Raw genomic sequence first — 17,739 nt, forward strand, 5'->3', positions numbered from 1 at the left:
TGCATGCCCGGGCCAGGAGTGCATGCCCCGGGCCAGGTGTGTATGCCCCGGCCAGGTATGCTTGCCCCGGGCCGGGTGTGCATGCCCCGGGTCGGGTGTGCATGCCGCAGGCCGGGTGTGCATGCCGCGGGTCGGGTGTGCGGCGCACCCCGCGGCCGGCAGGTTGCCATGGCACCGCGGCGAGCGCGGCGCTCTCCCGGCCCGTGCGGGCAGTCCCGGCGGCGGCTCCGGGCGCGGCCGCTCCTCGGGCCGGGCATGCTCAGTGCCGGCGGCCGGGCTGGCGCTGGCCCCGGTGCTCGCGGAGCCCGCGGGCGCTGCCACACGTGCGGCGGAGGCGCCGCTGCGGCCCCATGGGCAGCCGGGCGGCGGGCGGCGAGCAGCCCCCAGGTGCGAGGCGGGGTCTCCCCGCGTTCCTCCGCTCGGGCCGGGGTAGCGGCTCCCCCGCGGGCTGCGGCCGGGCCGGGAGCGGGGAGCGGGCCGGGTCTCTCGGCGGGGCCGGGCCGGGAGCGCGACGGGAGCTCCGGCCGCAGCCCAGCGCCTCCAGGCCGGCCTGAGGGGCGGCTGCCGGCACCCGCACCGCGGCCAGGTCTGCGCTCTGCACGGGGTAAAAGGCAGCGCGGCTCGACTCCGATCTGAGAGCGGGGAGGGTACAAGTTTAGTGTGGGTTTTAATTTTCCAACCTGGTTCGTAAATTGTTCCTCTCTGTCAGCTTATAATAATTTGTTATAATTTTTATTTGGTATTTTTAGATGATGGCCTGTCAGAAGCAGTTCGTGAGGAATCAAGACGGCTTACCAGAGAACAGCTTTATACACTAGTTGCAGCAGCTTCTATAAATTTCAGTTCAATGATGTGCTACTCAATCCTGGGACCCTTTTTCCCTTCAGAGGTAAACACACAATTTAGCTACTCTCTACATTACTTTTTTGCATGTTGAAACTTCTAGAAATATCTTGACCTCCTTGGAACATTTATGGCTGGCTGTGAGCTCTGAGTTAAGACTTTTGAGTTGTGGGAAGTCAGTGATAGCAAGATGCTGCTGTAGCTGCAGTGCATAAAATGGTGAGCTGGATCTTGTCCATGGATTAATCTTCCCTACGACTGCGGAGGAGACAGCAAACTAATGAAATGAGATAGAAGTCAAAGTGGATTCTTGGAGAAGTGAAATAATTTTTTGCTCAGTGTTGCATAGTAGTTTTGTAGAGCTGAGATTAAACTCTGCCAATGTCCTGACTTACATTTCTGTGTCCTAGCTTCTCAATGACTTTTTATTTATAGCTTCCTCTGTTAACTCATTCTGGGCCATCATTAACTGTGCTAACTTCCTGACCTAGGAAGGGGAAAAAAATAAAATCTCTGCTTATGTTGAATGAATACCACAAAGAAAAAGATGGTCATGGTGCCTTTGCAGCAGAAGTCCATTTCTCTAATGACTAAATTGTTACCAAGTATTTATAAAGAAATATTCTTTTTGTCTCCAGTATTTACAAAGAAATATTATTTTTCTCTAAGTATGCCTGTGTACTGCTGGTGCCCAAGTGAGTGTATTTGGCCAGCTAAATAAGTAAAAAACTGTCTGGTGCTTGTTATGGGGTGGCATATCACAGTGAAGATAACAGATCTCTCCATTTACTGCCCTCTCACTATGCAAGGGATCAAAGTTCTGTAGCTAGTGCCCTTGCACACCAATTGAAGCCACCTTTATATAGTCTGACTGCCTGTTCATTCACTGACAAATTAACATTGCTTTTCCCTCGATGACATATTAGAAGTGCAACATGTCTTTTAATTGTGTTGTTACCTTATGAGTCCCTACTGCCTTTGAGAAAAGAAATTGCTTTCTAACTGCATTAATAGACAATTAAATAGATTTAAATATGCAAGGCATGAATGTTGTTCACCTCAAGAATTTGACTGAGTCTGTACATTGTTGTGATCTTTTTTGCAGGCAGAAAAAAAAGGTGCCAGTAACACAGTTGTTGGCCTGATTTTTGGATGTTTTGCTTTGGTCAATTTCTTGACTTCTTTAATATTGGGAAATTATGTAAGTATAATTGAAGCTGTAACTTTTTTCTGTGGTGACACAGGTTGGTACATGAAGGCAGTTCTGCAAGGCTGAGAAAAGAGACGTCTTTTCAGTAGTGCTACTGCAGTTTTGTGTCTGCAGTAACTGGAGTCTGACCAGTCAGTCTGAGTGTGATCTAAGTCTTGTCAGTACTTTTCTGTCGTTCCTGAGAGTAGCATAGGGCAACAGACATGTAACTGTTTTGTTTCTCTAGTTAACTTTTCTGTTTGCTTTAGAGTAATCAGATCAATTCTGCTTCCTATGACCTCGTTTCTCCTACCCCCCATTTTATTTGTGGCACTTATATATTCGGTTTGCCTTTGGCGACATTAAAGGTATTTTGTTTTGTTTCTTTCTTTAGTTAGCTGCACCTCTTCTTCTTTTCTGGTATGTTGTCTTTTTTTTTTTTTTTGACATTTTGCTCCTGTTATGATTTTCCGCTGCTTAACTCAGTTTAAACTTCATTCTATATTAATATGAGAGAAATGTCTCCAGTTCTTGTAACTTGAGCTTTCCCACAGATTCAGGATTTTTCTCATGTTGAAGAAATCACAAATAAGTTATATAAATGTTTGTTTATGTGCTGCAGCACTGCTGTCTATGCAGTGTTTGCTAGGGCCGCTCAGGATCATTCCCTAAACTGGGGCTGCTGCAGAGCAGCAGTTCACAATCCTCTCTGTCTTTGACTGGGCAGCCTCTTTGTTGACCCTGTGGTGAGTGCTTTTGTCTGGTGCTGAGGTGGCTCATAAAGTGTCACATAAGTGCCATTACTAAGTCCAAGTCTTGGTGCCTGTAGTGGTATTCAGCTATGGCACAAGCCTCACCAGGTACTTTACAGGGGAGAGAGTGAATGTGCTGTCCTCACTGCAGACAGCTGAAGTGAGCATCAGCAGACCTGGACAGTGCAGCAATCAGAGATCCTCAGGGTTTGGGTGAGACTCAGCAAAACATGGGCTTTAGTAATAATGGCTGAAAGGCAGGGACTTTGTTCAGGCCTGAACAAAAGAAGGGCTTGAAACACCTACTGTCCTTAGGGGAAGTTGCAGTGTGGAATTAGAAGCTCTGCTGTACTTTGTTGCGGGATGGAGTTTGCTTTATGGATGCCTCCTGTCACCCTTCACTCTGGTGAGAGAGTCTGAAATGAAGAAAGGTGGGGTCCTTCCCTGGTAATTAATGGGGAGGCCTGAAAGTACCATACTTCCCATGCCCAAGCTTTGTGCTGTTAAGGGTTGTCTTAAATTTGCTTAAAAATCAGCTTGCGTTGACTCTCACTAGCCACATACATCATGGGTATTGCTGGCCTTGCCTCAGTCAGTGATAGTGCTGCAGGGGGGTTTTGGAAACAAACTTTCTGTTTGTTTATAATGAGGAATGCTGCTGTAATCTGCTGCTCTGCAGAAGCTGCAGCATGCTGCTGTGAGATAGTTAACTGCAGCATTGTCTTACCTTTCTAAAACTGGGTTAAGTCACTTAACTGTTCAGAGTATTTTTAGGTTCATTATTGAATGAAGGCACACCAGCAGAAGCAGTGTTTCCCAATCTTTTAGTTACAGGGGCTATAAAGTTCCCATAATTTTTTGATTTCTTAACAGTAACTTGTATTGGAAATTTTTGATCTTTCCTTGAAATACTAACATGTAAAAATGGTATTTAATTTACAGCTTTCACAAATTGGAGCAAAATTCATGTTTGTGTCAGGGATGTTTGTTTCAGGATGTGTGACCATTCTGTTTGGGTAAGTAATTTGTGTTGCTTGTTTTTATTGCATTTACCTTCTGATCATTTTCATCCATATGAAAAGATGGACACAAAATTAGAAACTCTTGGGCATCTTAGGTCATCTAACTTCTTGCATCTTTAATTTTTATTACCTCTTGTAAAGCAGAATGAGCACTTCTCCCTTTCACTAGGTTTCAGTCTGTTTACTACTTTGAAATTAGAGGACCTAGGTTCTGTCTATTTAAGTAATAGTTCACAGACAGCGAGAAGCCTGTCAAAGGTGCAGCAATAAGAAAACTATTTCTGCATAATGTTTTAATTATTATTAACTTAAAAATATTGGGCTTAAATGGGAAGCTTTGCCTGTCATGTGGAGATGCTAAGTCACTAATTTTAGCAAAATAAATGTTTTATTATCAATTAAAGAATCTCTTATTAGTTAATTCTAACACATTGCATCAGACTTCTTGCACAGGTGCTTGGAAAAGCTATGGAATGCAACAAAGGTGGCATTTGAGTTTTTCACAGATTACAGTTTTCATGCTCTATTCACTGCCAAGTAAAGGGGAAAAGGAGAAAGCTGCCAGAAATAATTTGGTGGAGTTTGAATAATTTCACTGATGTGGTTCAAAGATAAGTGGTAATAGAAAGCATTGTGTGTCTTGTAACTGTGTCTTTTAATGAGCAAGAAATGATGCTCTACGGCCTTTAGTAGATGGCTTCTTCCATCCTGAGAGAGATCCAGTTTATTGTTGGGATTTTTCTTTTCCAGAATACTTGACAAGGTGCCAAGTGGACCAATGTTCATCGGTTTCTGCTTTTTAGTAAGAGCAATGGATGCAATAAGCTTTGCAGCAGCAATTACAGCATCGTTCTCAATCCTTGCAAAGGCATTTCCCACTAATATAGCTACTGTCCTGGTAAGTTCAGAAAGCAGTGTTAGAGCTGAGTTCCAGCAATAAGACAAATTGCCAGTGGGCAGCCTAAAATCAGGAGAAAATTTGTTGTCTCCTATGCAGTCTTATTTGAAATCATCATGTAATGTTTTGTTTGTAATCTAGAATCAATCCTATAACAAGTTCAGACCTTAGCATAACTCTGGTTAGATATAAATTGAGGAGTATATATTAGTTACTTGTGCTTTGAAGACACAAGTATGACCATTAGTGGCAGTAGTTATCTCTTCAGTGAAAATCAAGACAAAATACTAATGACATACTAGTACAGCTTTTAGTGACTACTTCTACCTGGATAGTAAGGATCCACGTGAATTGATTAAAAATGATAAATTAATTCAAATGGTGTTGATTTAAATGACTGAAAGATGCAAAACTGAAACAATTTTGGCTTAATTTTTCTAATCTGTTGATAAAAGTTATGTATGAAAAGATAAGAGCTAGAATTTCTTGAAACTGGAGGGCAGTATTTCTGATCATCAGCAATTCATTTCAAACAGAGATATTACCCTTTTTCAGTTGGGGTTTTAAAGTGTTAAAGAAAAGTTTTGTGTTTAATAAATACTGTTTTCTGTGTCTATTCTTCAGTACATTCTGGTTTTCAATTCTAAAATATTTTGTCAGAAATAACTGGGTTAAATATTAATGAGTGAGCAAATGTTGACAACTTATTTAAGAATATTAAATAAAATAAGTTTCTGCTTTTATTAATATTTTTGTTAAGCAGTTTAATTACGTCTATAAATATATATTTATACGAATATGTCTTATAACTTGAAAGAAACCTACTAAGTTATATCAGCAGTGATTAGCTGACCTTTTCATTGGAGCAATTTATATATTTTAATCATGTTTTGGATTTGTTCAGTCAATAAGGTTAAGGTTTCCTGTTTGCAAATTTTAAAACATAATTTAAAAAGGTAAGTAAAGTAATGTTGACTTAAAGGGACTTAGTTACCCATTTTATAATCAGAATTAAAAAGAAAAGAAATTCTGTTATGAGAGCACAGTAACCATAATGCGCAGCTGAAAATGATATGTGGTGGTGAAGGTCATCTCAAGACCAAAATCAGAAATGCTACACAGCTGTAGCTTGGTACCTACTTTTGTTTAAAATCTAGAAAGGGTACTATAAAAAGACAGATGACTTCTAAATGTTTGTCTTTACCATATTGTGAATTCCAGTGTCCTGTTCTGCTTGAGAATAAAACCTCTTCATATTTATTCATTTAGATTTAGGTCATGATGGAGAGCTCTTGTTACTGTGAGCTCTGAGGCAGGAGGCAGAAGAAAGAGCTGATTGTTTAAGCAAGGTGCATCCTAGGGTAAAATTGAGGCCTGAAGGAGGGGATGAGGCTTTTTTAGCCTTGCTCTCTGTTGTCCTTGATAGTGCTAGATCGTGAAAATCAGTTTTCACCTCCTTCCCATTTTGGTACAAGTTTTCAGCCTTCCTTTTACTTGTTGGGTACCCTAGAGGGTATATGGGGAAGTTATTAAGTATAGGCACACTAGCCTTGTTGGAGTGGGAAGTTAAGCATTTGTCAACTTGATCCCTCTGTGGAGGGAGGAGGTGTGGACTTCAGAACATAAGGAATCTCACTTCTCTTACAGTATCAGGTTTATCTTATCCTCTGATCTGTCCTACTGCAATGTCTCAGCTTCTTCCCCATGCCCTCCCCATTTCATTAACTTAGAAGGGCTAAATGATGTACAGCCCCAAATCATGTAAATTATTTGAACCAAAGTCTCACAAATCAAGTGTTTTTTATGGCTGGTAAGCAACAAAAGTGAAAGCATCATCTAGATACAGTGATGTTAATGGCCATACCTAGTTATTTTCTTTGCTAGGAAAGAAAAAGGTTACAACCTTAGACTAACCTAGGATAAAGAACTTGGCTTTTGCTGACTCTGACTCTTTTCAGGACATTTGACTACTCTGACTTGTATCAGTAAAACTAAAGATGAGAATTTTTCCCTGGAGTTATCTTTCTGGGTTCTGGAAGTTGTCAAAACTTTTATCTGTAAGCAGTTATTACCACCAGCTCTTCCTGGTGATCTAAGCATTGATTAATCAATTGTTGACAGTGGTGACTATGACATTGTAGCACAAGATGTATCTGTATTACTGTCCTTTTACAAATTAGTATCTTATAAAACATACCAGATTAATAAATTATATCCAAAACAATCTGAGTAGTCCCCATTGCAGTTTCATTATTTTTTTCCCATCCCTAGGGAGTGAGTCCAAACAGTTGTTTATGGAGAGAAAGCTTTAACTTTGCACATATACTTCATGCCATGAGATAATGACCCATCTGAGTAGGTGTGTTTAGATCCTTTCCCTCAGGCTGGAGTGTAATGGCAGGTGGGAGAGGTGATCCCTTCAGCCTGAGGTGTCCTGTGAATGCTTTCTGCTACTGGAGCATTTGCCTTACATCAAGACTGATATCTGTTAGGTGACAGCAGAGTTGTGAATGCTGTACAGGAACCACTACAGGTTCCCTGTAGAGAAGCAAAAGAGGTCATGGCTGCCAGGTACATAACTGTGGAATTCCTTTTGCTATCCCACCCTGTGAACATCACTACTAGCTCTTGTCCTGGCAATGCATTGTCTTGTTTTTCACTACCCTGGATATGTTGTACTGCTCCTCAGACACATAGCTTGCTTTGTATTGTTGCATTGTATTTTCGCAACTTACTGACTTCATTTCTGCTTGCTTTTTCATGCTTTAGGGCAGCCTTGAGATTTTTTCAGGACTTGGACTGGTGCTGGGCCCACCTTTGGGTGGCTTTTTGTATCAATCATTTGGTTACGAGGTCCCTTTCATTGCGCTGGGATGCATAGTGCTGGCTCTGGTGCCTGTGAATATGTGCATATTGCCAAGATATGGTAAGCATCCTTCTGCCTGCTTCCTTCACTCGCCTTAACTTCTCATGTACTTAAGTGTCTTCTTGGCTTCTGGAGTCTGATCCAAGTCAGAGGGCAAAACTCCACTTGAATTAGCTTATCATCTTGATAAGGCTCATGTTTAATGATAACCTAAATTCATGAGATGGCCTGGAATTAACACAAATTCTCATGCTAATTTCTGCAAACAGTAGGAACTTTGTGTGGAAGTGAACTGATATATTTTTGTTTTCTTTTGTCTTAGATTTAGGGCTTATAAAGGATCAGCTCTGTCTGCTTCCTATAGGTTTGTCATTGCAGCTAGTTAAAGAAAAGCTGGAGACAGATTTTGCCTAAAACAGGAGAACTCAACATGTTTGAGGAGTTAACAGTGGAGAGGAAAACTAATTATAGGGAGAAAAAAAAGTGTTTATTTGTACTGGATCTGGATTTATTTGTGCAGGATCTGATAAACATGAAAGAATGTTAAAGTTAATAAAGGAGGGGTTTAATGAAGTGCTGGAGGTCATATAAATTTATTAAATTTTAGATGATCCTGCTTGGACAGAAAACTAGCTTCAAGATAAGTCCTCATGCAAGACTATAATTGTAAGGTCACAATTCTGATATTCTTTTCTAGAGAAAAAAATGCTAGTAACTTTGAAATGCTTCTTTAATTTTGATTTTTTTATCCTTTAATATGAAAACCATGGAAAATAACTTCAAGTATATTGGCTTTTAGAAGAAATTTAAAATGATTAACCATGTGTTGCTACAGCTGACTTTTCCCCCTGACCTCCCCAAGCTCTGAAATTGTCATGATATCACTGCCAGTTTGGACGTATGTTACATAAATGTTAGCTCTGAGCTGATGGATGCTAATGCTTGAACTTTCAGTTCTTTGTATACTTTGAGACCACATTCAGGTATTATAGGAGAAACACCATCAGGAATAGGGCCTGACTTAAAATTCCCACATAACCATGACATCTGAAAAAAGTTTCCCGGACTACAAATTGAACATGGTGGAGTTCAATTAGTTGTTTAAAAACTTGGATAGATCTCAACTGATAAATAGCAATCTTACTCTCAAAGCATGTTTCTTTTATTAGACATGAATTGTTAATATATGTATTCAAGTATCAAGCTGAGACATATCCATGAAGATTTCATTGTATAACTGCTAGCAGAGGAGCAAATACTTTTTTCACAAAATTGGAGTAATACATGCTTTAGTTCTTTTCAAGTTGGGGATTTGCAGTGCTGGAATCTAAATTGTATGCTTTTCTTCTTCATCTATTGAATTTTAGTTTTTACTATAAAAATGCTATAGTACGTAATAATCAACTATTGACTTTCATCTGTTGTGCAATAGGAGTAAGAAGACTAAAAAAAGGGAAATACTATTTCTTTTCTAAAACAAGAACATCAATCATGAGCTTATGCCACTGAAATTAATGCAGTTTCCCCCCCTCTTCTATTGAAACAGATTCAACTCCTAGGAAGGAATCATTTTGGAAGCTCATTCTTCTGCCAAAAGTCCTAATACTCTGTCTCACTATATTTTCTCTAAGTGCATGCTTGGGTTTTTTTGATCCCACAATATCTCTATTTATCTTAAAGAAGGTAAGTCCTGCTAACATGCATTGAAGTCTTGAGTTAATAAATATTGAGTAACTGGCTCTAAATGTAAATATCGTAAACAAAATTGAGCTTCATCCAATTAACACTGCTTTAGTTAACTGTTAGTTGTATGAATTCCAAATAACTTGATTTACACAGTACTGATAAGTCAATATCTATTGCACCATCTCTTCCTGCTGTGTCTTGGTAACTTTGAGAATGAGAAGTGTAAGGTCTTTTAAAATGGGCTTTCTCCACTTAAATGTCTTTCAGCTGCAAAGTACTGTCTCTGAATAGAGCATAGAAACTACTTTTGTAAAAGATGTATTTTTTCTTCCTTCCTGAAATCAAATTCTTGAGAGCTGCTGCAACCACTGGCAGTGTTACATCTCTTGATGTGAACCCCTTTAAGATTCTGTTCCTAGATAAAATTAAGCAATGGTCTTTGAGTGCTTTATTTATGAATTGTTTTTCCAAGGGGTAATGTTTCACAGATGGCTGTGCTACTTTTTGTCTGCCTAATCTGTACTTGGAGTACTTGTTCAGGGTGGTGGGGACTTGATGCTAAGTTCTTTGGTCGGTGGAGATGTGAATGTACATATTCCATCTCCCAGGAGGGATTTGAAATTATCCCACTGTAGATTCTGTGTGTTTCTATGGCTCTTCGGCTTTCCCTCTGCTCTATGCTCACAGATACTTGCTGTGAAAGGGCTGTGGCCCTCTTGGCAGGTATTCTAACCACTAAATTAGAGTTATTATCATGTATTTGCATATGACAAGGAAATAGTGAATATTTATAGATTCTATACCATATGAAACATCTTGGAATACCTTCTAACTCTTAGTTAAGGCACTTATTTGAGAAACTAAGGTGCTTTTGATTAATTTCATATTTTGTTTCAATGCAGAAATATGTGTCTGGATTAGGAAAACGTGGGCCTCGGTGTCAGCAAAAACCTCTTATTCTTTCCCATAAAAATCATCCTTTGGTTGAAAAGTTGGAACTGAGTTTTATGGCACTGCTTACTTCTAAGATGTGCTGATTAACAATGGATGAATAGAGTACTTATTTTTTCTTATGCAAATAAAGCTAAAGATTTGAGAGGTAGAGACTAAATCCATTGAAATTGCAGTATCTGAAGTGTCTTCTTTCAAGTGTGTCAGATTGTAATGTTGGAATCCAGTGTGCTGGTGTAGGGGACATAGCATAATGTTTCCTCCTGACATTATTTAGGCTTTATATGAGTACAGTTGTGTCAGGTGTCTCTACCACTCCACCATGCTTAAAAAGTATTGGTGAAAGCAATGAAACTGAAGCTCTGTGGATGATTTCAAATACATGAAAAACCTCTGTAGGGTATCAGTAAAATACTTAAATTGCACATTTCAGTATTTTGACTTTATATATAATTCTTAGATTGTCCTTAATGAATGTGAATGTAGCATATATGGTTTGTCTTGGTTTTTGTTTTATTGATCTTCCTTGCCATAGTTCACACTCCCAGCTGGTTATGTGGGCTTGGTGTTCCTTGGTTTGGCACTCTCGTACTCCCTGTCTTCTCCTCTCCTTGGACTCGTAAGCGACAAACTGCCGGTGAGTCCTACCCTGCCGTGTGTGCAGCGTGACTAAAGCACTCCGTGCGTTTGCTTAGAGGTGGGAAGCAGTGGATGAAACAAAGGATCTGGGCCTGGTCTTGTAAAGGGATCTGCCTTTCAAGACCTTGCACGTGCACCCATTACTGCCACGTTGGAGGTCTCTTTTGCAAGATATAGGGTAATTTAAGAATGTCCAAGTCAGTAAAGGAAATTAGACAAGGAGCTGAAGTGTGCTGAGCTTTTCTAGTGGACTAAGCACAATCTTTTTCAAGGAATAGAGAGTAGGAAAATATATCCCAGTTTTCCCAGATGCTTTTAACCACATCTAATTCTATTAACTTTTGAGAAAAGGAGTAAAGATGTTCTGGTTAGCTGTATTGACTTTATTTCATAAAAAGTGTAATATTCAAATTAGATCAGCACAGTGGGCTGCCTATTCTTTAGCTCGTCCTTTAGCTCTTAACAGCACCATAGAAAGAGACTTTTTCAGTGGTGCACCTAAAACTGCCTTTTTGACAGCCAGTGCTAATTGATCAAGGAAACCTACACTTTGAATACTATGCCTGAAGGACAGTGACAGTTTTCTGATGCTTTTTTCCTGACACAAACTAGTAATGCCCTTTGTACATGAGAATTACACAGAATCCTAGAATGGCCTGGGTTGGAAGGAACTTACAGATCATCGTAAAATGATACAGGGTGTTTCTTATATTAAAGAAGACTAAGACCTAAAATACTTTGCTAACCAAGAAGGATCATTGCTCAGTATCCTGAAATCTCTGTACTAAGCCACTGCTGCCAGTGATTGCATCTGGAGTGAGGAAACAAGAATTTGTTGTTTTTTGATGTACATGACAAATTCCCAATTTAAAATTGCATAGCTTTTCCTTTTCTTACACAGTACATCAGGAAGTGGCTGCTGATATTTGGAGACTTAATGACAGCAGCGTGCCTTTTCATGCTGGGACCTGCTCCTGTACTGCACATTGAAAGGTACTGCCTCTACCTGAGCCTGTCTCATTATGTGATGTTTTCAACCATAGTCATGTATGTCCATAGGTCTGTAATTAGCAGCTCTGACCATGAAACAGATTTGGTTTTTAACTTCCACTTTTGACCATGAAACATGGTTGTTTTTTGATGTTGTAGCATGAGACTGAAGCTGTGAAATCATCTGAAAACGGAGATATTACAGCTTCATAAAATAGATCCTTTTCTTTTGCTTTTTAGTGTTACTTTGTTCATCGTAATGTGTATGGTAGGAAGAATGTTGCTTTTTATTTTCCTTCCCTCACAGTTTTGTGGCATTTCCTGTTCAGCAAAACAAAGTTCTCATTTTGTCTTATTTTCCAGATTTTTCTGTTCCATCAATGTTTTTAAACCATAGGGTTTATTTGCATGGCTGTGCAGCAGTACTGATTTTACTTCTCTCTGTATATATCCTACTGAGAAAAGTGACAGGTTTTAGCTTTGTTTTCAGTAGCAAAGACAATGTTTGTTGTACCAGAATGCTGTAATGTCATATCTCTCAAGTTAATTCACAGCAAAACACTGCTACATTAACAAAACAACTACACAATCCTTTTGTCCTAGGTTAGATGCTGTGTTAAAGTAATAGGCTTGTTAATGCGTAGAACTCCTCCTAGGTTGCTAATTTTTAAATATCAAAAATTTTCAGAATCCTTCACTTCTGCAACAAACCAAATCTGGTGCTTGCACACAGGCATTGCTCAGTTAACCTCATCTGTATAACTCTTCCCTATATGCATGTCATAAAATGAACTGCATTTGATAAGAAAATATATAATTTGAGCACAAGCTTTTCATATTCTTTTACAAAGTCTTTTTTCTAAAGTATAGAACTGGATTTTTCAAGTATTAGTATTGACTTCAAGACACATAGTTTACTCATCAGTCAGAGAGAGCTGATACAACAGCCTTCAGTGAAATGGAGTCCTTACTGAAAAGACTCTTCAGCAGCTAACTTCTTGTAAATGCCTCTCTTTCAGTCAGCTGTGGATGTTTGTGCTAGTGTTGGTTTTGATTGGCTTTTCCCTTGGCATGAGTGCTATCCCAGTGTTTCCAGAGATCCTGCAATGTGCATAGTAAGTAAATCAGTCCAACACTTCTTTCATGTTACTGACACTAGGAATATGCAACTGTCTTTCAGGGGTGAATATGAAGTGTGGCTTTTTCCCCCTTTTTGAGGCAAAGGCAGATAGTAACACTTAAATGTTTCCACTACTCTATTGTCTTAGTTTTTTCTGACTGAGCATCCAGTCATTGTGAATGCAAACTTCAGTAATGACCTAGAAGGGCCTTGATTTACTCTTATTAGTATGTTCCTTTTGGAACAAGTCTTTGCTTCTAAAAAGCCACCTGTCACAATTTCACACTTGCCATATGAAACGTGGGGAATTGGTGTGATGGTGTGATCTTCACTTGGGAGAAAACAGATGAAGAATGGGACTCCAATCCTTCAGAGGGACAGTAAAGAAGAAAGTACTGGGTAAACAAATTCTACTGTACACTTCTGCTTGTTGACTATTTATGTGGTGTGCAAATTGAAAGGAGGGGGAAAAGTCTATAGGGAGTCTGTTTGTGTCTTCAGTCTACAAACTGAGACACAGTATGTATTGTACTATTCCAACTGGTCTGTCTTTCTGCAGTGAGAATGGATTTGAAGAAGGTCTGAGTCTTCTGGGACTGGTGTCTGGGCTCTTCAATGCCATGTGGTCCCTTGGGTAAGTGTACCCCTTTTTTGTAAGCTGCGAGAGTTCAGCTGTTCCATACTACTGCTGTTGTCATCTTATTGCAGGGGTTCCATATTGTTGTCTCCTTATCACAAAAGTTTCACACCTTCTTGGTGTTTCTCGTGGGCAGCTCCTCCAAGCACTGACTCTTTCTTCTTCCCAAAATAGCCAACTGACTCCAGTTCCCTTCTCAACCAGCCACCCCACTCTTTTATAGCACTCTTCTTCTCATTGGTAACAGCTGTGGCCTCTTAAAGTCAGGCCTGTTCCTAATCTTTGATAACTGGCCCAGCTGCAACTCCTTAGGGGTAAGATTACTTTCTACACTATCTTTATTTTCTTATATTCTATCCCCCTACATACTGCCACATGGAAACCTGGCTGTCGCTGTGTTGATCTTGGTTCAAAAGTTTCTTGCATGACCGGTGTATGGTAGGCATGTTACAGCTTTTTACCCCCAAAAAGGTAAAACTTCTGTTTTGACAATCCTCTGAACTTGTCTTTCTTGAAACATGTTGCTCTGCATATCAAAAAACTGCAGTGATTAAAGTGGATGTTTACTTGCACTTTTTTGTGGTCATTTTTCCTTTCACTAAAATATCTAATGCTCAATACAGAGAGATGTGGACTTTAATTTTTTACAAAACTAAGACCACCCAGGTGGAGTGAGTTAGATGTCTGCTTCTGACTAATTCTGTTTTCCTTTTTCCATTTTCCTGAGATAGCCTAAAGTAGAATCTTCTTTTTAAGCCACAGAAATTCTTTATGCTTGTATAGCTTAGCAGAATGTGTCTGTAACTCTATATAGTCAGGGTCATCATCCCAGAAATAAGTGAAACATGCTACTGGCTGAGTGGCCCTTCAGAGCTGTCACTCAATGGGAAGTGACAGAATGACCCTATTGGTAGTCACTTGCAGGATATTATCTGTCCTTGTAATCCTCTGTGGCTGCAGGTATGTTTCAGTGGCACAAATTTGCACCATTTTTCCCCAAGATCTAGCTGTCTAGCAGTCCTGTTTATTTGGTATAGGGTTTAGTACAGACACAGGTTTATTCTGCTATCAAGCCTGGTGTTATAATGTAACTTGCTTCCAGGAAGTCTCTCTAGTTTTACACACTCTCTAGTTTCAGTCGTGAGAGACCATATAATGTAAGACCTTTCTAAAGAGACAGCAGCTGCATAATCTTTATAACCTGCATTTTTAGACAGGCATAAAGGTGCAGGGCAGTTAAACACAGCTGAACCTTTCAGTGAGCATGTCTGTCACATGGTGCCTCCCCACCTGCTTATATTTATCACACCTTTGTCTTGAAGTTTAGAAACTTTTTGTTTTGAGGGATGCGACTTTGAATTTCTCTTATGATAGAATTGATCAGCATAGATGTTTTCTTAGAGCATGTTCCTTAGTTGGGTCTCTCTAGTGAAAAAGACTGCATTCAGCTTTCTGGATGTGGATCCTGTTTCCAGATGAGGAGGTAATTAGATTTACTGGGGCCTTGGCCAACAACAAATTCATACTTATTGTGCATTTTAGGAAAGTTAGGTCTGTGGAAGAAAATCTCTTTGTTGTCAAAGGTAAGAGTCTTTGAAGGAAGGCCACAAACCCCAATAAAACAGTTCTCTGAGAATATGGTATGTTATTCTTTATGTTTGGGATGCCAGTACCTGATTTTGATTTGATGCAGGGCATTTGTAGGTCCAATTCTGGGAGGATTTCTAAATGAAGAACTAGGTTTTGAATGGGCTGCAGCCATCCAAGGAGGATGGCCACTGTTAAGTGTAAGTAATTACACATTTTTTAATATCTGTTGCAGTTATGAGCTATTGTATAAGTTTGTTATAATTACTACAATTATAACTGGCTGTTTCCTCAAAGGGTCTTGCAACTGGAATATTTTATATCATTGAGGCAACAAGGAAAAGGTATGCTGAGATATTTATTCTTTATTTTGCTTGCAATCATATAAAGCAAACCTTTGAAATCTGTGCTTGCATTTTTTCCTCACTACCAACCTAATAATGAATGATAAGATGAGCAATAAAAACATTGCTTAAATAATTTGTCTGTATGGTTTCCAAATCTCTACTGACCTAAATGGACAGCTAAACCAGGCAATGTCTATTCTATACAAGCAGCAAGACCATGGCATTAATGAGCAAACCCTCTGATGGCTCCTCCATCAGGAAGGTGTCTGTGAGCTGGAATTGTTTGTATGGTCACATGCAGAGAGCAGTGGTCAATGGCTCAATGTCCAGATACAGACTAGTGACGAGCCGTGTCCCTCAGGGGTCTGCCTTGGGACCAGTACTGTTTAGTGTCCTCACCAACAACTAAAAGAAGGTAGATTCAGACTAGATATGAGAAAAAAAAATTTACAATGAGGGTAGTGAATCACTGGACCAGGTTGCCCAGAGAGGTAGTGGATGCCTCATCCATGGAAACATTCAGGCCCAGGGTGGACATGGCTCTGAGCAACCTGGTCTAGTTTAAGATGTTGCTACCCATGGCAGGGTATCTGGACTAGCTAACCTTTAAAGGTCCCTTTCAGTCTGATCCACTGTATGATCATGGGAATGAACAGTGCATGGTTCTGTGCAGTAGTAGGGAACCCAGTGATCCATGTAGTTCTTTGCATGTTATGTGCTTCTTTGCATATTATGTTGATATCACATAGAAGTATCTAGAGAATATAAAAGCTGTGTTATCTCTTCTTTTCTTTTCCTTATGCGAACAGTTCCAGTTCCAGCCTGCAAAATCCTCCTGGTGATAATGAAGAAAGGACTCGTCTAATGGGCAATGAAATATAGACAGGCATACTTTCAATTCTCTGTTTGCTGTTGTGGTTTAACCTAGTATTGAGGTGACTGGCCTTAACTGTGCTTCATTATTCTGGAGCTGGGACATGATCCCTTAGTGAACAACCAGTTGTGGTTTAATTGTAGAGGCATTACTGTTTTGAAACACTAAACACTGACTGCCTTTCTTTTGGAAGTTCTTCTAAATGATGAGTAACACTCAGCTGTCAGCCTATTTAATTGTGTTCCATGTACAGTGCACCACTGTATGTGAAAAAATGTGTTCTCAAATGTCTGGTTTCCACTCTTGTGCGTGCTGTATTTGCTACCATGATTTTCTGTACTTTTTTAAAGGAAATTCTTTATCTTGTAAAAACAGAATTTGAAATTATAAAGGACCAAGCACAATATTGTTTTCAATAAAGCAACTTTTTCCCTATGTTTTGTACATTCTCTTGGACAAGAAGAGTGTAAGATACTTCTTGTCTACCAGCACTTGTGTTATCTTGTGAGTGCCTGAAAATGAGATGCAAAAATAATGAAAATTTGCCATATCTACACAACAAAAACTGGTCTTCAGTCCTGGGGGAGACTTGGCATCTGGTGTATACATTTATATACATACACAAAAGATAAATGCATGTTTGTATTATATATGAAGACTCACTTGGTGATTGTGAGATTTATTTTGCTAATAAATGCTAGCTAGAATATTTGTACTTATTGCTTCTGCAACAGCAAATCTCTAAGGACTCTAGGGATACTGTGGAGAAGAAAACTCAACATTTCCTCACCTCTTCCAGATGCTCAGCTAAAGATATTCAAGGGGAACTGAGACAAGGACGCTCCTGACAAACTCACACTAGACTTCTTGACCTTGGTTGTGGCAAAAGTCTTTTAATTTGTCATGGAGCCCATAACTGGCTTCTAGAAGAGCTTCTCTGTCATGACTTTTTTACCATAAATAAGAAAAGTGGTCTGTCCTAGCAACTTCCAGTCGGTTTCTTCTGTGAATAGTTCCTGGATTTTACATAAGAAATACATCTTTCTCTGTCAGAGCTCTTTTGGCCTAGAAAGAACAACTGCTGTGGTAGCCAAATGAGCTGTGAAACTTCAGGGTACTAAAGGGCAGGCTTCCCCATGGAACATCTTGTTAATAGCTTCCTTTCCATTTCGTATCAGACATTAGACTATACTGAAACCAGGAATGTACACCTCAGTTTACTGGGAAATGCTGACCATGCCAGTGCTGATGATAAGCCAGGTGAGAAGGAGCTTGAGGGGACTGGAGGTGGATGCAAGATATTTTCTAATATTTTACTTTTTTCATTTTTTTTTTCTT

The 17,739-nt window shown here is 39.6% G+C and overlaps 1 protein-coding gene across 1 annotated transcript; it reads left to right on the plus strand.

The window, feature by feature from the left end:
* Positions 1-315: 315 nt before the first annotated feature.
* SLC18B1 (solute carrier family 18 member B1) lies at positions 316-17,092 on the plus strand. The gene is made up of 14 exons (XM_054279713.1): positions 316-387; positions 750-889; positions 1,949-2,044; positions 3,727-3,800; positions 4,557-4,704; positions 7,474-7,630; positions 9,117-9,253; positions 10,743-10,844; positions 11,748-11,839; positions 12,856-12,951; positions 13,516-13,590; positions 15,287-15,380; positions 15,478-15,524; positions 16,337-17,092. Exons 1-14 carry the CDS (start codon positions 351-353, stop codon positions 16,407-16,409), a joined length of 1,368 nt encoding a protein of 455 aa, XP_054135688.1. The 5' UTR covers positions 316-350; the 3' UTR covers positions 16,410-17,092.
* The last annotated feature ends 647 nt before the right edge of the window (positions 17,093-17,739 follow it).

The sequence above is a fragment of the Melozone crissalis genome, unplaced genomic scaffold (genome assembly GCF_028551555.1).
Source record: "Melozone crissalis strain CALT ecotype California unplaced genomic scaffold, PUWL_Pcris_2 ptg000027l_1, whole genome shotgun sequence".
Lineage (NCBI taxonomy): Eukaryota > Metazoa > Chordata > Aves > Passeriformes > Passerellidae > Melozone > Melozone crissalis.

What these genes read in the sequence shown, in the direction of transcription:
- SLC18B1 (XM_054279713.1), top strand. Translation starts at nt 351, where the DNA reads ATGGGCAGCCGGGCGGCGGGCGGCGAGCAGCCCCCAG. An exon ending in CTCTATTTATCTTAAAGAAG is followed by an intron (nt 9,254 to 10,742) that starts GTAAGTCCTGCT and finishes TCCTTGCCATAG; the next exon opens with TTCACACTCCCAGCTGGTTA. An exon ending in TCGTAAGCGACAAACTGCCG is followed by an intron (nt 10,845 to 11,747) that starts GTGAGTCCTACC and finishes TTTCTTACACAG; the next exon opens with TACATCAGGAAGTGGCTGCT.